The following is a 24,587-nucleotide window of genomic DNA, read 5'->3' as shown; positions in this document are numbered from 1 at the left end:
TTTAAGTTTGTGCATTTGACTGAGGTGAAGCACACTGGACAAATACAAAACATATTCTTTCAAAAAGACATAGATTCCTCTAGTCTGTTAGCAATGTTGAACTTTAATCACCAACCAAGTGAAATGACATTAACTTGAGATAAACATGCCTCACTGGTTAGTACCTTGTGAAGTTTTCTCTTCATTTAAGAGTTGTACAAGAATTACAAGAGTATTCAATAGGCTATGACTAAAAGGAGTTGGCAAAGCCAAGAGTATTTGTATTTGTGTCCTAACTGAAACCTCTTCTGAGATAGGAAAACCTCAGTGTTAAGTATACATCTAATGCTTACACTAAGCAGAGATGTGAACAATTAGATCATTCCAATCCTATGAATGGAATATTTCCACCTAGTAATAAAGCCCATTTTGGATTATTATTCTTTGTTTATTAAACCAACAAGAGCACTCATTCTAGCTGGCCTGTCACAAGCACAAAGTGAACTAAATGGTTTGTTTAGTCTAACGATAGATGCTCTCTGCCAAACAAGGAGGATCTCGAAATAAAACATGACTTTACCATGGAATGATGTTATATAATTAGAGGGATGTGATGTAAAGATGGAGGCAACAGAATGATGCATTTCTTTTTTATTCAGCATGACATGAGATGAAATGGATTTCTTGCCAGGTTAAAGCACAAGGTGTGACAAGGTGTATGTAGCTCAAGACTGACTCTGGCCATAAATCAATTGTTGATGGTATTCCTTTAACCTAGTACATACTTGATAACTGCAGCACCATAATACAGTTCTGTTGATGACATAAGACAGTAAGCCACACACTGACTTTAAGATAACATTTCATGGACAACAAAGAGTTAAAGTTTACCTCAGACCCATTTACTCTACACAATAAATGACCCCATCAATCCCTCCTAGTCATTAACAATGCTAAGTTACTGCTGAATGATTTTGCCTACCCCATTTTGAATGGTTCCAGAAAGTTGTCCAGTCCATGTGTCAACAGACCACTTGGGAGTTCAAGCAACACTCCATAGCTCTCAGTTGGTAATTATAATGTTTTCCTAAATATGCAGCTGATATGTGGTTTGTAAATTTGCAAGAATCTTCCCAGGCCATTATCAGGTCTGGTAACCTCTCAGCACCTCAGGAATCAATTCACAAAGTGGGCAAGTAGAGTCATTTCCCTCAGCAGTTGTAACAAATTTTATGCTTCACATAGACATGGATGGTCAAAACCCATTTTTATTTTCTGATTAGTGCTGCTCAATTAATCCTCAACTCTCTTACAATCGACACTAAAAGAGACATAATCTTCCTTCTAAAACTACACTTGGCCCCGGACATATCCTGATTTCACCTGTTCGGGTCTCTGGGTATTCAATAAAGCAAGTTCAGCCGCTGTGCCAAGAGGCCACACAGAGTTCAAGGTAACACCTCACAGCCATCAGCAGGTTAATTATAATTTCATTTTCAAACACACCGACTGCATGCTTGTTTCAACTCCAAATGACCTTACCTGCTTAATTTTTTTTTTTTTTTTTTTGGGGCCTACATGGAGTAAATTTCTGTCAGCAAAGCTGAAAGGCCACTCAGAGTTCATAGTAACAATTCATATTTTTAACAGGTTGCCCAGACCTAAATCCTCACCTTCCAACATTCCAGAGAGAGCACTTAGTAGCTATGAAGAAAGTAGGGCACGGGGGATGCGAAAGAGAAGTGGGGAGGAAAGGGAAGGAGAAGCCATGGCTCCTGGTTTCTGGAGTTTTGAAAGGTTCAGTGCCAACGGCTATCTTAGTGAGCTGACTGGCTTGTGGGGGAAGGCCCTGTACTTTTGGGGTGGAGCCTTTACGGGAGTTTCTAGATACTTACTTGATGACTGCATCATTGCCAGAAGCAAAACTGGCTCGAAAGCAGTCTTGTGTTGCATTCTGAAGTGATCAAAATGGTGGAAGCTTGATGCTTCACTGAAGACGACTGGGGCTAATGCTGGCTTCCTTCCTACTGCTTTCTCAGTGGGTAGGGACAGAAAACAAGTTCTCAAAGGGGTAGATGCTCTCTGCAGACAAGGGCTCCTTCTCATATCGATTAGGCTGAAAGAGCCTGGGGAACATCAATGAGAGGAGTCACTTCAGATGTGATTTTTCTCATCCCCTGCTGCCTCTGTCGTATCACATGCCAGAATGACACGTTTTGTGGGAATGTTCTGTAGGGCCAACTGACCCATTTTCCCACTCAAACACCAAATCAAAACATGTGTCCCCAAAGCTTTTGCTCAGAAATGCTTTCTGGATAACTCATCATTCATCCTGTATGGAAATCTCATCTTCCATTTCACAGAGCTTAGCTGTTTTTTGTTTGTTTTAAATTTTTTATTTATTTTTTTCCCTAAACTGTGTACATGACTCAACTGCTCATGGTATTATTCATGTTGTGAGCAACTTGAAGGGACCAAAAATAAGTACAGACCCCATTGACATATTTCGTTCTTGGCAATTTATTCCCCTTGAAACAATTATTAGTTGCATGGGACTTTGTCTCAAGTTGCTTAAGAAAACTCGGCACTCAGGTTATCACCTGGCTTGAGCTGCATCTACTTTCTTACAGCCTGATCTGCCTTGTCGAGATGCTTTTGAATGTCCAAATGAACGGACAATTTCTATAATGTTAACTCATTCCCTCTACAGAGGTTCCCTGTCTTGGCAAACAAGTGGGTAGAGCCTAACAACCATTTCACTCTCAAAAATGTGACCACAGTCAATCTCAATACTGCTTTTCAAATGAGGGAGGTAATTTCTGGTTGCTGCAGGACCACAAAGCATTTAGTTGAGTGTTCTACCATAAAGCCTGAATGTTTCATTATTGTTGCATAATCCAGTGATTTAAATTTTTTAATTGCAGAGCTGGTTGTCTTTCCCCAAGTGAATCTTAGGAAGAAGCCCAGTATATAAAACATGTGATATCAAAGCCATTTAGGCAAATTTAGGCTAATCATCCAGGGACCTATCAGCTCAGCCCTTCTATCTCCCCCATTCCACTGACTTCTACCACCACAGCATAGAATCATACCCAAGGGGGCTCAATGGAACCACTAGCTGCCACATGACACAGCTTAAAAGCTACTAAAACATGGATGTTGGCAGTAATTAGAAAGTAGATATTTGTAAGTGGCAAATCATCTCCCCAAACTTAATTGACTCAGAACTATGTGAACATGTCAGAAAACCTTTTTTTCCCCATTAAATTATCATCTGTGAAAGGCAGAAGCTTTGACTCATTTATATATACTCCCCACAATACCCAGGTCATACTAAATGTTCAATAAATGCTACATTATACCACCTTGCCTCAGACTGGAAAAAATTACTTTCTGTGCAAAACATGTCATTTTAAGGAGGGCAGTAAAGTTATCTTCCTCCTCCCTTACTCTGCATTCATCCAGAAATCTCTAGTTATCATAGTGATTGCAAGAGACTGGTCATCATCAGATTCTCTTCATCACAGAAACATACCACCTGACCTTCAAACAAGGTGACAACCTGTATGTACCTCAACTTTCCTAATGAGAAATGTGGAATGACAATTGAAAGTTGAGGCCTAAAAAAAAAAAAAAAAAAAAAAAAAAAAAAAGAAAGTTGAGGCCTTGAAGAAAACTGATTTGTTTTCAACTTCCCCATTTATAAACAGCAAAAATTGAACTGATCATTTCCCTTGTCTGGCATTCCAAAGAAGGTGGTGAGTGTTCAACCAAGGCAAAGAAGTCATTTGAAACCTGCTTTTCATTTTAGAGGGATTGTTCCTTCTCAGTCAACAAGCAACCACGTATCTATTGACACCCTTGAGTCCAAAAATGAACATGAACCTGATCAGAACACTGGAGCCCAAGTTTAGGATTGCTACTTCATAGCAGAACGACACTGCTTAAGAATACCTTGAGTATCTTTTCCTTATTACTGTAAGTGGAATAATAATTGGTATCTCACAAGATTATTTGTAAGATAAAATGATAATACTCATGGAAATATCTGGTGTTCCTGGTGAATATATTATTCAGGATCCTGTGTGGGATCCCAGGAATAGAAAGGGTCAAAGAAGAGATACAAAAGAAATGTACTGGAATTTTGTACATCAATTTCCATAAGGGGAATATGCAGGCAGTTTGTGTTTTTTTTTTTTTTTAAGATTTTATTTATTCATGAGAGACACACAGAGAAAGGCAGAGACATAGGTAGAGGGAGAAGCAGACTTCCCTGTGGGGACCCTGATTCGGGACTCAATCCTAGGACGCTGGGGATCACACCCTGAGCCAGAGGCAGACACTCAACCACTGAGCCACCCAGGTGCCCCAGCAGTTCGTATTTTAATGTCCGTTGTGCTCAGGGATACCAGCTTAGCTGTAGTGAATCAAAGTTGTGGGATGGTAAGGGAGGAACCTAGGGCTCTGGGTTTGTTCCTAAGCAAGCCTCAGGATATATCAAATTGATCTAGATTCAGAACCCTACGAAGATTAAAGGCAGAACAGAAGCCACATTCCATCTGTGGAACAATCATACTAATGGTTATTCTATGACATGAAAAGGGTTTTCATTTCAATCACCGTATCTTTTCCATCACTCTCTTTCTCTTTCCCTCTTTTATACCTGAAATCAGGGCTGAACTGGAGCTAGAACAGAGACTGGATATTCTCAGAAGTGTAGAATACTATGGTCATAGACCACTTACCAGTGTTAAGATCTGTTTCTTTAGGTAATTATACCTCTGCCAAACTTTCTGGAGTTATATAGTTATATTTTAGATTCCCCTTGGGGAAAATTTGACCAGCCCTTAAGATTAGAATCAAAATACCTAGGGTAAAGGATCAGATGGCTTAGAAAATTTGGACCTTGGTCCATATGAAAATTGTATAAAGGGCCCAAATGTTAAAGAATTGCTTTTTGTATGTGTTAAAATAGAATTCTGAGCTGGAGGCCATTTTTTTATTCCTCTCAAAGTTATGATAACAAAGGAACTTCTGATTTGCTTCTCCTTTTTGGATCAACATTGGTGAACTAGCAAAATAAGTACAATTTTTCTAAAGCTAATGAGTCATTTAGAAACGGATGACTGACATTGTCATCAGCAATAACCTGCTTAACTGAACCAAATAATGCTTCCTAAAAATACATTTTTCATTTGTCTCACAGCAAGCATGCACTGAGTACTTCATCTGTGTAGGATCTTAGTCATAACAACCTCTGGTCTTCATTAATCTCTTCCTATTATTCTGCTTCTATTTTGCCATTTTCTCCTTTTTGTACCTTTTTTAATGGCATTATAACAAAGCATTTTATTTATGAGATCGATTCAAATAGCATATTCTGACATTCCTTCCTGTAGTTTTATTTCCCTGTTTCATCTTCATATTCTTTCTGGGGATTCTCTCTCCATTGCCTGTATCACCTCTGACTCCTTCACATATTAATTCAGATATGTTTCAACTATGGTAACTCACTATTTTTTCTCCTCCTTTTCACATTCCTTATGCTTTTAAGCCTTTTTTTTTTTTTTTTAGTAAAGTGTTCTGAGATAAAACAGATGTTTGAATTAAAAATAAATGACCATTTCCCATGCACCAAATATGGGTATAAAAGTCCGTGATAATGTGGAAAAAATCACTGTAAGTTAAAATGAAACGTATCTTCAGATTTCTAATCCAGACATGGTTGGGATTCCGTGAGGCTTCAAAACATTAAAGGTGGTAATGGCATCAGTAAGAATTTCTATTGTAAATCAATACAGGTTTTTGGTTATGATGAGTAACTTGCAGTAGACCAACACTTCTGCCAAGAATAACTAGAAAAGCCAGAGGAATGCCTGGGTGGCTCAGTGGTTGAGCTTCTGCCTTCGGCTCAAGGCGTGGATCTTGGGATCCAGGATCGAGTTCCACATCAGGCTCCTTGCAGGAAGCCTGCTTCTCCCTCTGCCTGTGTCTCTGCCTCTCTCTTTGTCTCTCATGAATAAATAAATAAAATCTTAAAAAAAAAAAAAAAGAAAAGCCAGAAACAAAATTAAAAAAAAAAAAAAAAAAAGCTGCTTGAAGGCACTATATTGTTGTTGAGACATCCAGGATTTGAGAAGACAAGATCTGGGAGAAAAGAGAAGTTCTTTGGGATAAACCCAAAATTCTGCATACCAGATTCTTGGTGTTGGGAGAGAGGCAAGGAAGCTGGGAGAATTTTTGGCAAACTCACAGTGCTAGAGAGAAAAGAATGGAGTTTGGTGTTACCAAGGGAGAAAAAATTTAAGTAATCAAGATTACAGAGAGAAGACAGAGACAGAAAAAGCAAGCCTACTGGGGCATGTGCTGATACTAAACCATAGCAGGCAGCCGGCTGAGAAGCCAAGCAGAAAATGGCTGAAAAGTAGAGCAGAGTTTTCTGCAGAATCTTGGTAATGAGAAAACAAAAATTAAGAGTTCACCTCTTAGCTAGGAGGGTCCTTACTAAAATGCCCTGGGCCCTTACTTGGAACACACTGAGGAATACCTACAAAAATGAAAAAAGTATACATGGAACCTTATATAAATTGCATCCCAGTCTGCACAATTCCTGAATGGACAGCACTGATGTCCCCCTCACTCTAATACCTGCTCAAGGATAAGATCAATCTCTGGAGGCAAATATCATTATCCAAAAAATTTTCATGCACAATGGCTGGGATTCAATAAAAATACAGACTTGCCAAGAATGGGAAAGAGAAAAACACAACAGAAACAGTTCTACTGGTGAACAAAATCAGAAATAAACTTTAAAGTAACTGTGACTAATATGTATAATAAAATAGAAGACAAAATGCAGAATTTCACCTCACAATTGACAAATGAAAAAAAGAGAAAATTCTAGCACTGGAAAATATAATATCTAAATTTAGAACACAGAAGGTAGGTTTAAGAACAGATTGCACACTGCTGAAGACAGCATTAGTAAATTGAAATACTGGTAAGTGCAAAATATCCAGACTGAAGCAAATATCTAGATTGAACCAAAAAGATAAAACATGTGAGACATAGTAAAAAGATCCAAAATATTTATGGTTAGAGTCTCAAAGAGGAGGAGCTAGAGAATGAAGGAAATGAAAATTTGAAGATATAATGGCACCAAATTTTTTAAACTGATGAATGATATCAAGTCACAGATTCAAAAGGAATTTTAAATTCCATGGAGGAAAAACACAAAGAAAACCATGTCAAGGCATATTAGAGGAAAACTGTCAAAACCAAAGACAGATGTTCAATGGACCAGCAATAAGACTGACACCTGACTACACCAAGAAAAATGATGAAAATCAGAAAACAGTAGAACTACATACTGACACACTTAAAGAAAGTAACTGGCAACTTACAATTCAATACCCAATGAAAATGTCCATCAGGAATGAAGGTGAAAAATAAAAAGACACTCCAAGATAAACAAAAGTTAATTGACTATCAGCAGACCAACACTAAAAGGAATATTAAAAAGAAACAAAAGAGTAAATATGTAGATACATATTTACATATAGCATTACCATCATCATCATCATAATTGTGTTCCTTTGGATTTAGAATACTTGTGAAGTTAAAATATGATAGCAATAATTAAAAGGTTCTAGCATTTTTGTGGGACTTGTTAAATTATTCTAGACTCTAAAGAGTTAATGATGTTTGTTGCAGAGTTTAGGGCAATCACTAAAAGAAATACCAAACAATGAAAGATATGTTTGTTATACAGTCTAAAAACCAAACTAATAGATAAAAAAGTAGATAATAAAATACAATGAATTTTTAGAAGGGAAGAAATAAGGAAGAGAAAAAAAAACAAAGAGAGGGCAAAATACAAAAACAAGAAGTAGGATGACATATATAAATCCCAATATATCAGTAATTAATTTAAATTCCAGTTAACTAAATACGCCCATTAAAAAGCATAATTTGTTAGAAGAAACACTCTACATGTTTCTGAAAAAAAGCATATCTTAAATATAACAACCACCAAAATCTGAAAATAAAATGATGAAAAAGTATATACCATGCAAATACTAGTCAAAGAGAAATCTGATGCAGCTATACTAATATCAGAAAAAGTAGACTTTATGGTAAAAAATATTATTGGAGACACAGGAGGACAATATCATATTGTTAAAAGAGTCAATCTACCAAGAGAATGCGACATTCCTAAATTTATTTTTTTTTAAGATTTTATTTATTTATTCATGAGAGACACAGATAGAGAGGCAGAGACATAGAGAGAGAAGCAGACTCCCTGTGGGGAGCCTGATGCAGGACTGGATCCTGGGATTCTGGGATCACACCCTGAGCGGAAGGCAGATGCTGAACCACTGAGCCACCCAGGCATCCCCATTCCTAAATTTAAATACACCTGGTCATATATGCTTTGATATATGTAGAGAAAAATGGGCAGGAATAAAAGGAGAAATAACAAATCTACAACCACAACTGGACAGTTGCATTCCCCTCAATAACTGATATAACAATTACAATAACAATCACAAAAATTCGTAGAGATTATCAATTTGATTTACCCATCTGATGAATAAACTTGATCTAATTGATAGCTGTAGAACACTGCAGCCAGTAACTGCAGAAAACACACTTTTTAGAAGGGCATTAGAATATTTACCAAAATTGACCACATGCTGAGCCAAATGATAAATCTCAACAAATTTCAAAGCACTAGAAATAGTTCTATTATATTCTCTGACCACAGTGAAATCAAGTATAAATCAATAACAAAAAATAGCTAGAAAATCTAAAAATGGCAAATAATGTTGAATGTTAATGAAAGTAAGATTTATCAGGATCTCTGGAATGAAAGAATATCTGTGCCTCAAGGGAAATTTACTGCCCTAAATACATACATTAGAAAAGAAGACTGGGGAAGCAAAAAGATGGATTTGGGTATTCATCTCAAGAAGTAAAAAAACAGCAGCCTGCTATTGCTGCCATTGCTGGTGCTGCTTTTACTTCTCTGTAAAAGTGCAATGAATAAGGTCAACAATTGTTTTGTAAAGACTAGTAAAAATGATAACCTCTATCAACAACAATCAAGGAAAAAAAGAAATAAAATATCAATATTAGGAATGAAAAAGAGCACATAACTATAGATCCTACAGATAATATAATAATACAATGAGATAATCTTATGAACAACTTAATGCCAATGGATTAGGAACTGTGGATAAAATAAATTCCTAGAACACAGTTTACCAAAATGGACATAAAAATAAATAGAAGATCTGACTACTCACTTGTGTATTTAAGAAACTAAGTCTAGGGATCCCTGGGTGGCGCAGCGGTTTGGCGCCTGCCTTTGGCCCAGGGCGCGATCCTGGAGACCCGGGATCGAATCCCACGTCGGGCTCCCGGTGCATGGAGCCTGCTTCTGCCTCGGCCTGTGTCTCTGCCTCTCTCTCTCTCTCTCTCTCTCTGTGACTATCATGAATAAATAAATAAAATCTTTAAAAAAAAAAAAAAAAAAAAAAAAAAAAAAGAAACTAAGTCTATATTAAGTTTCCCAGAAAGAAATTTTCTCATCCATATGATTTCACTAGTGAAGTCTTCATAACATTGAAGGGAGAAATAACGCTAATCTTACACAAATTCTTCCTGAAAGAGAAAATGAGGGAACTTTTCACAAATGATTTTTATTAGACTTGCATAACCTTGATACCAAAACCTGAAAAGGTCATTGTAAGAAAAGAAATCCAATAGAAAATAGGGCAAAATACTAGAACTAGCACTTCACAAAAGAAGATATCACAATGGCTAATTAACATATGAATAGGTTGCTCAATATCATTTGTATTAGGGAAATAATGCTAATTATATTATTTTATTTTACAACATATGATTATATTAAAAATAAAACTCACAATGAGATACCAGTACACACTCACTGGAATGGCTAAAATTAAAAAGAATATAATACCATGTGTTGTTGAGGATGTGGAGCAAGTTGAATGATCATCATTCTTGGTATAAATTGATTATAATCACTTTGAAAAACTGGCAGTATATACTAAAGCTAATATACATATATCCTATGACCAGCAATTTCAATTGTAGGAATATGTCCAATAGAAATGGGTGCATCAAAAAGCACTTATAAGACTGTTAAGGCAGCACTATTTGTAAAAACCCCAATCAAGACTTCCCAAATGTCATCAACAATCAAAGATTAATAAATTGTGGTATAATCATATAATGGAATACCTCACAGCAATGAGAAAGAATAAATTACTGATTCATACAACTGTTTGGATGAATTTCATAAATATATTGTTTTTAATAAAAGAAATTGAATGTAAAGAAGTACATACTGTGTAATCCTATTCATATAAAGTTCAAAGCAGGCCAAACTAATCAATCAATGCTGATAGAAATAACCATAGTAATTTTATTGGTTGGGAGGCATGAGAGACCGGGAACAGGTATAAAGAGGAACTTCAGGGGATTGTTGGTAAATGTTTAAGTTTTTTAATCTGGCTTTTGTGAGTGCATTCACTTTATGAAAATATAACAAGGTACACAATTGTGATGCATAGTTATTTAGTCTTATAATAATATGTTTATTTAAAGTGTCAGTAAATGGAATATTTACTTTCCCCCTTAAACTTGTACTGCTTGACATCTTCTAAGTGAGTGTACAGTAAGACATGAGTAGTAGCCAAAGGAATTCAGAAGAATTTGTTCATGATCCAGTCGGTTGGTTTTCCACTCAAAGGAACACAGCTAGGTACTGTGATGAAAGTAAGTGAGTGTGTGTGTATATTTACCATTACAAAATTTGAAAATGTTGGGGCACCTGGGTGGCTCAGTGGTTGAGCATCTGCCTTTGGCTCAGGTTGTGATCTCAGGGTCCTGAGATCAAGTCCCATGTCAGGCTCCTTGTGGGGAGCCTGCTTCTCCCTCTGCTATGTCTCTGCTTCTCTCTCTGTCTCTCTCATGAATAAATAAATAAAATCTTTTTTAAAAATTGAAAATGTTTTCATTTTTAATCATTCTGATGGTTAGTTTTAAGTGTCAATTTGACTGGGCTACAGGGTCCCCAGACATTTTGTCAAACATTATTTTGGGTGTGTCTGTGAGAGTGTTTCTGGATATTCATAATATTTAGATCAGTAGACTGAGTAAAGCAGATTGTTCACCCCAATGTGGGTAGGCATCCAATCAGTTGAAGGACTGAATAGAACAAAAAGGCTGACCTCTTTCTGCCTAAATGCCTTGAGCTAGGACATCAGTCTTTTCTGGCTTTTGGACTGGTACTGAAACATCAACTCTTTTAGTGTCTCAAGCCTGCTAGCATTCAAACGGGAACTGTATCACAGGCTCTCCTGTGTCTCAGGCTTGCCCACTGCAGATTTTGAGAAATCTGTCAGCTTCCATAATCACATGAGCCAATTCCTTATAATAAATCTCTTATAAACAAATAGACATATGAATATATACATATACATATACACACAGGTCTTACTGGTTCTGTTTCTCTGGAGAACTCTAACACACTCATATGTTGCTTAATTTTTGCCCATAATAGATTGTCTGTTTAAAGGCAGAAGACATAACCCTGAAATAAGAAAAATAAATGAAGACTATTGAAATGATAATTTTGCAAATACGTTCCAATGATCTTAAATAAATTTGTAATTGTATTTATTGATCAGACTCTTCATAAAAACATATTTGAAAAGAGGAAATAGTTTTATTCAATCTGACTTTGTATTCATTAGGATTTAAGATTAATCATATTGACATTTTTTTGAGAAACACGTGCATTTCCTACCTTTCCTTATTTTATTTAGAAACACAATTTGAAAAATATAAAAACATTAGTCTTTAATATTCAAAATTAAAAATTTCAGGGGCACCTGGGTGGGTCAGTGGTTGAACGTCTATCTTTAGCTCAGGGCATGATCCCGGGGTCCTGGGATTGAGTCCTGCATCGGGCTCCCCGCAGGGAGCTTGCTTCTCTACATATGTCTCTGCCTCTCTTTGTGTCTCTCATGAATAAATAAAATCTTTAAAAAAAAAATTCGAACAATCGATCTTATAAATAGATCTGGTTCTTTGGATCTGTATTTTAATAACTGGAACTCCTTACATGTTATCTCCAAACAATTCAATAAAATATTACAATTGGATTATTTCATAAATCATGCCTTCTCTTACATAATTAGCTTAAAATAAATACTATGCATAATTTTTATATGAGAAAAGGTAACATGTATTTAATATTTCTGGATATTATATTGAAATTAATCTTAGAATCTTTAATTATATGCAAAATCTGAACTTTTCATTTGCTTCTTTATCATATGCCATGAAAAAAATAACAATATTATTTTTAAATTCCAAAAGGGGAGTGGTCATGAGGTTATATTTCAATTCCAACACTCATAAATGTTTGAAAAATGCTCACTTACTCTAATGTCTACCTCCAACTTTTACAGATAAGAAAAATGACAACCTGAGGAGTTAAGCAATCTGACCAAGGATACATTTTGAGTTAGCAGTAGAGTGAGAGCGAGGGTTAAACACTCAAGTCTCCTTATTATTGGCACAGAGTTTTTTGTACCACAGCATAACAAAGTATCTCCCTTCTAGTGATATGGATCATCCTAGCTCCTCAATTGATTTTTGTATAAATGCAAAAAAGAATCTGGTCAACTCTAGCTATTTAAATGTTGCCATGTCTGGCTGAGAAATTCGCAAATATAATGGCTCTTTACATTGTCCCCCACCTTCAATAAATTTAGCTTTCACCAGCTAATGTCTGAAAACATCTTTGGATAATTTTCAGCAGAGAAACAATAAATCAGGGATGTCAGTGGGCTGAGAGGGGAGAACTTTTCCAATTTTCATAAACAAAAACTTCCGTGACAGCTGCTTTCAGGTTTTGAATGTAATTTTCCTAACTGATGTCTTCACTGTGGTGTGCCTTGGCTGTCTTCCATTCACTAGCCAACCTTGAGGGAAACGTGATTTATGTTGACGCCACATCAGTGTGAAAATCTGATCAAGTAAAGTAGTACTCTGCAGCCTCTCTGGGGAAAGCTGGAGGCAAGTCACCATTCACATGTAGATAAGGCAAAGACAAGGTCCATCTATGAAAGTACTACCACCCTCCTTCTGGTTTAAATTCCCAAATGATTAGTAGCTAATAACACAGCCTCAAGAAACTTCCCAATGAAATAGCTATAAAAACTCTGAGAAAAGTAAAAACTCTTAACAATGCTAAAATCTAAAATGGGTAGTTAACTTATTGCCAGAATTCAGAAAGATCAAGAATCACAATCCAGAGCTCATGCAGAACATACTCACCAATCTTCTCCACACCTACCCCTGGCTCAAACACCAGCTCTATAACATGTTTCCTAATCCTGGACAATTTTCTGCAAATCAGATTCTTTGGCTTCATTTCTAGAGATCCTGGTTCAATGAGCCCAGGGTGGAGGAGGGGGGTGCTGTCTAGCAGTGAGGTTTGAAAACTACTGGTCTCTAACAATCAGAAAAATTGAGTGGCCATTCCACTGTTGCATGACTGCTGCTTTTTTTTTTTGTTTTTTTAAGACAGCTTTTTTTTCAATAATTAATTTTTAAATTTTATTTATTTATTCATGAGAAACAAAGAGAGAGGCAGAGACACAGGCAGAGGAAGAAGCAGACTTCATGCAGGGAGCCCGACGTGGGACTCGATCCAGAGCCTTCAGGATCACACCCTGGACTGAAGGTGGCATGAAACCAATGAGCCACCCAGGACTCGAGAAGTTGCAAAAATAGTACGAGTTTCCATAAACCATTCAGCCAGCTTCCCCCACTAATAGCTTTTATATTCAGGGTACATTGTCAAAACCAGGAAACTGACATTGGTACAATACTATGAATTTAGGTAGAGACCTTATTTGGATTTTTACCAGATTTTACATGGATTCTTGTTTATGTGTGCTTTATATGCACTCGTTTGTGTTTTATAAAATGTACAAAATTTTATCACATGTAGATTTGTGTAACTATCTCTACAATCAGAATGCAGAACTGTCCCATTACCATAATGGAACTCCTTTGTTTTACTTTGTACTAGTCACACCTTCCTCTATCCCCAACCCTAACCTCTGGCAACCACTGATTTATTCTTTATCACTAAAATTTTGTCACTTAGAGGATGTTATATAAATGGAATCATACAATATGTAAACGTGATAGATTGGCTTTTATTTTTCACTCAGCACATGCCCTTGAGAGCCTTTCATGTTTTTGCATATTATCAATAGCCCAAACCTTCTTATTGCCAAGTAGTTAGTATCCTATTGTATAAATCTATCATAGATTGCATGTATCTTCAAAGCGCATATCCATTCATTCTTTGAAGTACCTCTGGATTGTACATAGGAAGTACATTTCCAATTTTTGATTATTACAAATAAAGCAGCTATGAACATTTAAGTATAGTTTTTTGTGTAAACATAAGTTTTCATTTCTCTAAGATAAATGCCCAGGAGTGTGACTGCTAGTTTATATGGTAAGTATATATTTAATTTTATAAGAAACTGCTAAGGTGTTTTCCAGTGACAGTATCATTTTATATTCCCACCACTAATGCATGCATGAGAAATCCCATTGTTCTGCATTCTTATCAGCAGTTGGTTTATCAGTTGCTTTCTGAAGTGCATAAAGCTGGATACCCTTTCTCTCAGCCTCTATGTAATACTTAGACTTTTATAATATGGCAGAAGGTAAGAGGGCTTGAGTGATACAAAGCATTATAGAGTCACAATGCAGCACAGATTAAAAGATCCCAGGAAGAGAACATGCTAGGGCAATAGGGTATCCATTCATCCTACTGGTTAATGTCAGAGAGAGAGACAATACAGATAGGCTTAAGGTAAACAGTAAACCATTAATGTTGCATTAGATGAATAATTGCGGGATACCTGGACAGGAAGTGTATATCAACGTGCTCCCTAGCTGTGGATCTGAGATGGGGCTAACCATACTCAAGAACAGGGTTAACAGGTATCTGGTTTTTGAAACTGAAAATCTGGTATTTAAGCTTTTGGCCTAGAAATAAATCCACACTGTGATGTAGCTTTTGAACCAACATTCTTGCTCTAGGCTTATAAAATGTGCTACTGTGCTGACTCCTAACATGGATACAAGAGCATGAACTTTCTTTTTTTATATTTCTGGGGACACTATACAGCAAACCCAAGTAAACAAGACCACAGTGAATCACAGATCCTGTCTGTTGACATAAAAAATGCATCTAATATTCCTTCTAGGATAAATAATTGGGGGAAAAAACCTATGGAAAAATACTAGGATCATTGCAAAGGAGTATCATCCTTAAGTCTCAAGAGGAAAACATATTTTTGGAAAAGATTTAATATAGAAACCAGAAGGGAACTGAAAACTAAAAATTGATTTCAACTCCCAATATGATGCAAGGAAGCGGTACACAGTGAAAGAATAGTCATGATAAAGGAGACAGTGTATATAATGTAAAATACCCACAATGCAATAGTAGAATTTTAATAAATGTTAAAGGTAGTAATGATCATGACTTCTGCAACTTAAATATAGATTAAAGGACAAGTCAGACTTTGATAAGAGTGCAGAGGTAAAACAAAACAGATAAACAGAAAAAGAAGATGATTTACGTGGGGAGACAAGACCTAAGAATTGAATCAACAATTATTCACTCTCCAAAGTTAACATTTATTATAGTCATTCTATTCTTTCCCCAGTTTGTCTCTTCACAACAGAAACAAACCACTGATGATCTGATACAATTTTCAGCTCCAGAATTCTGGCCACAATGGCTCTAATTTCAAGACATCCAGATTCAGGAAGGCACATGTTGAAGACAGGCAACCATCACCTCCATCTGTTTTTCTTTCCTTAGAAGCTTGGGCTTATTTGGCTGCTCTTCACCAGATTTTCTTCTTCTTTCACACATATATGCACTAATCTAAAGCCTAGGACCTCCAGGCTAAGGCAGTAATATAACACACATTTATGTGTTTTCTGTAATGACAGGCTCAAATGATCTTGCTTGATCATTAACCCAGTAACAAAGTGTTTAATGAAGTTAAATGCAGTCACACTTCAATTTCTTCAACTATAATTCAATATACCAATTTTAATACCACATGCTCACCAATTTTAATACTACAGCCTCTACTTCCCCTTAAATTATATTTGCTTGCGTTTTTGTCTTTTGTCTTTTAATATCTGAGCATCATTTTTTGACGTCTCGATTTTTTTTAAAAGCCAATCTGTGTCTTTTAGTAGGAACACAATCTATTTACATTTATTACCATAAAGAGTTTGGTCTTGAATTATCTGGTTTATTGCTTTCTGTTTTGTTTTATTCTTTGTTGTTTCCTTAACTATGCAGAGATCTTCTTTGATTTTGTTTTTGCTAATGATTTACAAGGTATACAAACAATCTTGATTCAATTTTTAAGATACGTACTTATAATAATTATCAGTGTCAAGAAACAAAGAGCATTGGGGAATCCCTGGGTGGCTCAGTGGTTTAGCACCTGCCTTCCGCCCAGGGCATGATCCTGGGGTCCTGGGATTGAATCCCACATCAGGCTCTCTGCAGAGAGCCTGCTTCTCCCTCTGCCTGTGTCTCTGCTTCTCTCTCTGTCTCTCATGAATAAATGAATTAAATCTTAAAAAAAAAAAAGAAACAAAGAGCATCTATCTATTCTACACTTTTTCTCATCCTCCAATATGATTGCCATTATTAGGGATTTCAGACCTAGCTCTTTATTTTAAAGTATTTTTAAGTCCTTACATATCTTAATATAATATCTTAATAAAATATTTTAAATATTTAAAACTGTCTCTCAAAAACTATTCAGACTTCAAAATGTTTTTAAAAACTTTAATGTTACCTACCAGGCCTTTTATACAATTACATCCTTTTATTTAAAAAAGAAAACAAATTTTGGGGTGCCTGGGTGGCTCAGTCAGTTAGGTGTCTGCCTTTGGCTCAGGTCATGATCCCAGGGTCCTGGGATCCAGCCCCACATTGGGTCCCTGCTCAGTGAGGAGTCTGCTTCTCCCTCTCCCTCTGCCTGCCATTCCCCTTGCTTGTGGTCCTTCTTTCTTTCTGTCAAATAAATAAATAAAATCTTTAAAACACGTCATTAAAAAAAAAAAAAACAAACAACATTTCTATTGATTAAAAATACAAACATCTTGATTACATTATGAAGACTTTTTATTCTTAAAAGTTTGTAAATGTTTTCACTTTCTTTTAATACTATGGAGCAGGGGGTGGCAAACTTAGGCCAGGTAGTGTTTCAGGTTTTGTGGGCCATATATATTTATTCTCTGTATCAAGTACTCAAGTTGGCCATTGTAGTGCAAAAGGAGCCACAGACAACAGGCAAATGAGTAGGCATAGTTTTGTCTCCATAAAACATTACTTATAAAAAATGCAGTGGGCCTTAGTTTGCTGGCTTTTGCTATGGAGAAAAGGTCTGGGGCCAGCCTAATTGAGTTAAATCCTTCTCTAATTTGATGATACTGTATGAAATGAGAGGCATAGCTCTATATTCTCTATTCTATATTCCTCTTATAAGAGACTAGGACATAAATCTAACAGATATTCAGTCATTATTTATGATTTTTTAAAAAAAGTAAAACTAGAGCTTTAATGAGTATTTTAAAACCAGAATGACCCAAATATTTTCTCATTAAAGAGCACAGTCTCTGAGAATCTGTTTAATTTCTTTTGACACAATCATTATATCAAGTAAAAAACTGATTTTCCTGTAAAATGAAAGCAAGCTCCAGGGGCACCTGGATGACTCAGTTGGTTAAGCATCTGACTCTTGGTTTGGGCTTGGGTCATGATCTCAGGGCCTGCATTGGGCTACACACTCAGCATGGAGTCTGCTCAAGTTTCTCTCTTCCTCTTCCTCTCCATCCCCCTCTGCCACTCCCCTACCTCACTCAGCATGTGCATTCTCTCTCTCAAATAAATACATAAAATCTTTTAAAAAAAAGCAAGCTTCACATCACATGGAGCTCTGATAAATGCAGCAACAATGGAATCTTACTTTACGGTGAATCCTAAAGGTTCCGTGACTCTTTGTAAGTACAACAAATCCAGAATGGTATATAGAATAAAGAGTAATAACTTCAATCTTGTCTGCTTCTTGTACTTGGCTGGAGAAGGAATATTGAAAGATGTGTAATGTAAGCATCTTATAGTATAATGAGATGGATGAAGCCCTCAATGATGGGCAGGGCTCTCATTTTCACCAAATTGGAATTGTAGGAGAAATATTGGCAGATGTGTAGGAGGGGAAAGGGGGAGAGATAGTCAGCTACCAGGAAAGTAGAGCTAGGGGTTGTCTAATAAATTCAGACAAAGCTGTAGTATAATCTAGTGAGACCAGTGTTCACTGCAACTATAGGCACAGCTGAAACAAATCCACAAAAACCTGAGCTTCAATTATCATTTAAAATAAGGCAACTTCTTGATTTTCATTGCAGATATCCTTGGTTTGCCTCTTTTTAAATCTCTCCTAAATTTACTACAGATTTCCCAGAATAAACATCCTTGTTAAGTATTATGGTCTCTTTCTTTCTATTTTAATAATAAGAACTTAAAAAAAAAGGTACTTGCTAGAAAGGGGTAATTAGGTTTCTTGCGGGAAATAAATGCTCCCAAGCATATCTATTTATATATTATTCTCTATTTCTCTCTATATGTATATTTCTCTCTCCATATCTTTATGTATTTGAAGGGATCTCTAACATAAAAATATAATCCTGTAATTCCTACTCTATTTGTCAAAGAGAAGGAAGGAAGGAAGGAAGGAAGAAGAAAGAAAGAAAGAAAGAAAGAAAGAAAGAAAGACAGACAGACTATGGTGAGGAATGGGATGAAAGGCTTATAAGCAAATACCCAAACTCACTGCTATATGAGAATATCTATCAAAATACTTGAAAGTGAAACCATTAGAACTATGGAGATAGAAAAAATCCACTAAAATATCAAAGAATGCCTTAAGCCACAAGGGTTAAGAGATGGAACACAGGTTCTAGAAGAGGATAATAAAACTGGGGAGATCTGAACTTTAAGAAGAAAGGATGAGAAGGAAATTCCCTTAATGTATGTACCTGTTTGTGTACATCCAGTGTTACATGTGTCCATCTCCTACTGTGATCCAAAATTAATGCAGTAATGATTTTGAATGGCTCATGAGCTCAACCAAGGCCAGGATAATTTTAAACAACAGATTTTAAGTAAAGGGTTGAAAACACTGGACTGAGGTTCTCAGGGGACTGCAGAACCTCTTTCTTCAAAGATAGCAAAGACCATGTGACCACCTAATTGCTGCAGTAATTTCCTAAACTGGGTAAGCTTCTATATGACCTAGGGGCAGATTTCCTTGCTTTGTTACTTCAAGAAGCTTCTTCTCTACCATAACTGTTCATGGCCTTGTTTCCTAAGTACAGCTTCCAGTGGTAATAGTGTTCCAGTGGTCATTGCCTGGTTAATCATTATGGGCCATGACTTCCGCAGGAGAGAAAAAAGCCTGGCTTAAAATGTATATTCTTTTAGTTGACAGTGAAGATGTTTCATCATCAGTATCAGCCAGAACTTCTCAGACACATATGCCTCAAGCTATCTTTTATTTCAACCTTTGAGAAACCCAGAGTAAAGAGGAAGACATGGAAAATGTTTGGTTTCAAGACTCTGTCCAGTGATTTGCTGCATCAAGTCCTAGTTTGAATCTTCGTCCTACTGTAAATTCTGCTGACTACAGACTTGTGTAGATCTTAAAACTCGACAGCTACCTGCAGGAGAAATTTTTTATTTTGATAAGAAACAATCATATATCTGCTGTCATGTGATGAGCCATGTCAGCAGGGAAAGTATTAGCACTTCCTCAAACCCAGGCTACAGAGAAAGAACAGAATATGGCAAACGTGATGGGATGTCACTTCTGTGATTAAGTTTCAAAGACTGTGACTTCCATCTTACTATGTCACATTCTCTCTTCCCAACTCACTTGCTCTGATGAAGCAAGTTACCACGTTGTGAGATGCTCTATAAAGAGGCACACATGGCAAGGAACTTGAGGTCATCTGTGGCCAGCAGCTCTTGTGCAACTGAAGCCTTGGGTAATAAACCTATAGGGAACTGGATCCTCCATCACTGGGTAATTAAGGAAATGGATCCTTCCTGAAAGAGATTTGAAGTGACTGCAGCTTTGTGGGAGACCCTGAGCCAGAGAATCTAGTAAGCCAATCTCATCCTTGACCCACAGAAACTGTAAGACCATAAAAATGTGTCATTTTACATCAAGTTTTAGAGTAATTTGTTATGCAACTGCAGATAATGAACATGAAAGATTAATGGGTAAATTAAAATTGTCCATTAAGTCTAGGGAGTGGTTCATATGAGTAGATGCTATTCTCTATGGTCAAGGAGTGCCACAGTTAGTGTTTAATAAAACAGCGAAAGCTGGAACACTACTCTTCCTGAATAGCAAGGGTCTCATGCTGAATGACTGCAAAGGGAAGTTGCTGAAGTTTGTATTTTTCTAGATTTTCCAAGAAGAGAAAGGATGACTCCTAAGTTCTTGAAGCATCTGCTTGCCTAAGGCTGATTATTAGAGCAGATGACATTTTGAAGTCTTAACTAATATATTTATTTTAAACAGATTAGATAATTATAAATAGAATAAATTAAGACAAGAAAAAGCAAACTTTCGCATTTGTATTTTTCAGAATATACTGAAAGAAGACTGTACAAAAGAGGACGTGGAAGTTAAATATTTATAAGGAGCCTTTCCAATACGAATCATGCTTTGTAATTGTCTGTAAAATCCCCTTAAAGACAAAGAACTAAAGGCTAAGAGTGGTTATGGATTTGTCTATGTTTTCTAACATAGAGAATTTGAACAGAATCCTGAATGTGTATGTCTCAATTTTACATGACATTAAATAATATTATATTAAAAACAATAGATTTGCTTCTGAATAAATTAGTATGTAATCCTGAAGTGCTGAATATAAGCTTATATTCATTCTGGCAGTTTCTAATATAAAACAGGAAGTTTCCACTGTAATATAGTTTGAGCTAGCTGAAATGATACCTTGACATGCTTGCGACAGAAGAAAACACAAGTCTTTCAGACTTTTCTAGTGGAGAAGTTTTCTGAGTTGACAAAATCCAGAGGGTCAGATTTCCTTGGCTTTTCTAATGCCACTGTTCTTTTCATAGCACACATACAAAGGGAAGAAGGAGAGTTCTGAAGAAGCCCCTAAATATTTAGATGAAGATAATTCATGTAGAATTTCCTGAGGGTCTCTTTTATATACAGCATACATTTAAATGGCATAGATAAGAATAGTAGATAGATAAAGATATCATTTATTAGGTAGAATTATTTTGCTCTCTATTTTGCCTGTTTCTAAAATGTGTTTTGGGGGTTTCATGATAAAGGATGTGTGTATAATAATGTTTTAAAAATGGAAATAGAAAAGACACGATATGATCATATGACTACTCTCTAGGTATTTAAAGAACATGACTATTAAGGAGGAGAGAAAAGCATCTTAAGAGACTTAAACTAACTAGGTGTAATGGGATGAAATTAGGCAAAGGAAAACTCAGGATAAACAGAATGTTTTTCTGATTTTTCCTAAGTTTCTACTTGTGAACTAAATTCCCTGAGGACGATTTTTTGCAGTCATGTGAAAAGACTGCTCTTTTTGTACTACTGTATAAATGATGAACTTGCAGAAATAAAGACAAGAGATGAACACAATTATATAACAAGTATTTTCTACCTCTAAATTTATCTTCTAAAATTAACTGTAGTTTGAAAAAGCATGCAAGTAATACGTAAACACATTCTCAAAAGTTGGAAGAAGGCAATCAAGTAAAAGTTGAAATTCTCCCTTTCCTCCCTTCTATAAACTCCCTTTCTTCTTCAAGGTCATGTCACTGTTAACATGAATAATATAGACAGATATTTGAGAATAGATGGAATTTTTACTTTAAGTATTGTCTCATGACTTAGCTTTTTAAACTTAGTATGTCTTGGAGATCTTTCCATGCTGCTACATCTACTGCCTCCACCTTTTTTTTTTTTTTAAGATTTTATTTATTTATTCACAGAGACACACCGAGAGAGAGAGGCAGAGACACAGGCAGAGGGAGAAGCAGGCTCCATGCCCAACGTGGGACTCCATCCAGGGTCTCCAGGATCACGCCCTGGGCTGTAGGCGGCGCTAAACCGCTGTGCCACTGGGGCTGCCCTGCCTACACCTTTTGAATGGATGTATAATATCTCAGATATGAATGGTCCATAATTTAGCCATTCATCTACCAATGGGTGCTTAGGTTTGTTCTAATTTCTCCCTGTTACACAAAGTACTATAATGAATATTTCATATTCATATTCTTGTACACATGTGAGAAGTACAATTACTAGAGGTGAAATGGAAGGTGGAATTTAAAATATTGATAATTACTGCCAAACTGTCCTCAAACACGCTGTACCAATTTGTACCCCAATTTATAGCTTCAAATAGTGTCAGTCTCTTCTCTCCTTTTTTCAACACTGGACATTAAAAATTAAAATTTTTTCACTCACCTGATAGCTGAAAAATGATACTTCATTATTATTTTAATTTCCTTAATAATGAAGGTTAAGTACCTTTTCATTTTGGGGTAGGACAGTTTTACTTCTTATCTTCCCAACTATCTGTTGATTTGCTACCTTTTGCTCATTTTCCCACTGGTTGTTAGACCTTTTTCTTATTGAGTCCTTAGAGTTTTTTATATATTCTGGATATTAATCATTATTCCATTACAGATACTGCCATTATTCTTTCAGACTGTGATTTAACTTTGGTTATGCTGTCTTCTATTATATTAAAGTCTTAAATCTTGTCAATTTTATTTTATGGCTTTAGATTTTGTATTTTAGTTAGAAAGTCTTTTCCCACTCTGAGAGCATAAAAATTATTCTCCTATTTTTCTTATAAAACTTTTAATGTTTAGGTTTTTAATACATTTGGAATTTATTTATGGGCATGATATAAAGCAGGGGTCTGATTTAAGTGTTGCCCCAAAGAGATAGTAAACTGTCTCAGCACAATTTACTAATATTTTCTGACCAATTTGAAATTGCCCCTTTATCATAAAGAAGCTAAATTCCCATTGGTATATTTTTTTTCTATTGTGCTACTTTATTCTTGCTCCAAAATAATAATTTTTAATTTATGGCTTTATATGATGTTTTGATTATCGAGTAATGAAAATATTCCCTTGGTATATAGGCAAGATTGTAGGGGTTAAGAATGAGGGCTGGAATCAGATCTTAGTATAATCTCAGCTGTGTTATTTACTAGTTGGGTGTTACTAATTTTGTTATTTACTAACCTTGGGCAGGTTACTTGATCTCTCTGTACTGTTATAGTAGACATGATCTGAAAAATGGTGATACTAACAGTTCCTACATTTTATTATCGGGAGAATTAAATGAATAAAGACATGTAAGGTATTTAAACCAGTACCCAACACATAATAAGAATTCAAATATGATAGCTATTGTTCAAGATCTTTATTCTCACACATTATATGTTTCACAGAAGTTTGAGAATCAACCTATCAAGCTTCATAAGACCAGTTCCACAGGGATTTTGATTAGTATCCCATTGAATGCACTGAGGAGTTTCAAGGACAAAATATTGACAAAATTCCTAGCTCTTCCAATCCAGAAACATGGTGTATCTCTCCATTTCTTCTTCTTTTATGTCCTTTTGCAAAGTTTCATAATTTTTTCCTATAGATGAGGTATATTTCTCATTAGGTTTATTCCCCAGGAATTTTATTGATTTTGTTCCTATTACAAACGAGATTTTTTGCCTCTATTGATATTTGCTGTTATATAGGAAAGCTATTTGTTTTAGTACATTAATTTTATGTATGATCATCTTTTATTGGTACATAGGCATATCTTGTTTTATTGCACTTTACAGATGCTATGTTTTCTACAAATTGAAGGTTGGGGCAATCCTAATGTCAAGTCTACGGGTACCACTTTTCCAACAATATTTGTTCATTTAATGTCTCTGTGTCACATTTTGGTAGTTCTCACATTATTTCAAACTGTTTCATTATTATTATATTTGTTATGGTGATCTGTGATCAGTGATAATGACTGGTTGAAAGCTCAGATGATGGTTGGCGTTTTTTTTAGCAACAAAATATTTTTTAATTAAGATACGTACATTTTTTAGACATAATGCTATCACACACTTAACAGACTACAGTAGAGTATAAACATAACTTTTATATGTGCTAGGAAACTAAAAAACTCATTTGACTTGCTTTATTAACACATTCACTTTTATGTGGTGGTCTGGGACAGACCCTGCTATATCTCCAGGATATGCCTGTATGGTTTCTCAGTCAATTTCCTTGAAATATTTAGGCTGACGGAAATATAATCTGTTAATAAGGACAGCTGTGTTTCTTCCTTTCCAGTATTTTTTGATAT

At 35.8% G+C, this 24,587-nt stretch overlaps 1 protein-coding gene across 8 annotated transcripts in view; it reads right to left on the bottom strand.

The window, feature by feature from the left end:
• The window catches only part of EXOC6B (exocyst complex component 6B), a 615,592-nt gene that overhangs the window by 102,923 nt on the left and 488,082 nt on the right, over positions 1-24,587 (bottom strand). Inside the window, exon 21 of one of the 8 annotated variants that reach the window (XR_007403261.1) lies at positions 11,513-11,605. The exons of 6 other annotated variants lie outside the window; for them this stretch is intronic. Coding sequence is in view for 1 of the 2 variants with exons in the window: in XM_049096021.1 (XP_048951978.1) it covers positions 11,585-11,605 (21 nt within the window). In the remaining variant the exon portion in view is untranslated. Of the gene's footprint in view, positions 1-11,510; positions 11,606-24,587 lie in introns of those variants that run through there. One more of the 8 variants, XM_049096021.1, reaches the window with a different exon arrangement.

Source organism: Canis lupus, chromosome 17 (assembly GCF_003254725.2).
Source record: "Canis lupus dingo isolate Sandy chromosome 17, ASM325472v2, whole genome shotgun sequence".
In the NCBI taxonomy this organism is placed as follows: domain Eukaryota; kingdom Metazoa; phylum Chordata; class Mammalia; order Carnivora; family Canidae; genus Canis; species Canis lupus.
The sequence above is the reverse complement of the archived record's forward strand: the minus strand, read 5'-3'. Positions and strand labels throughout refer to the sequence as shown.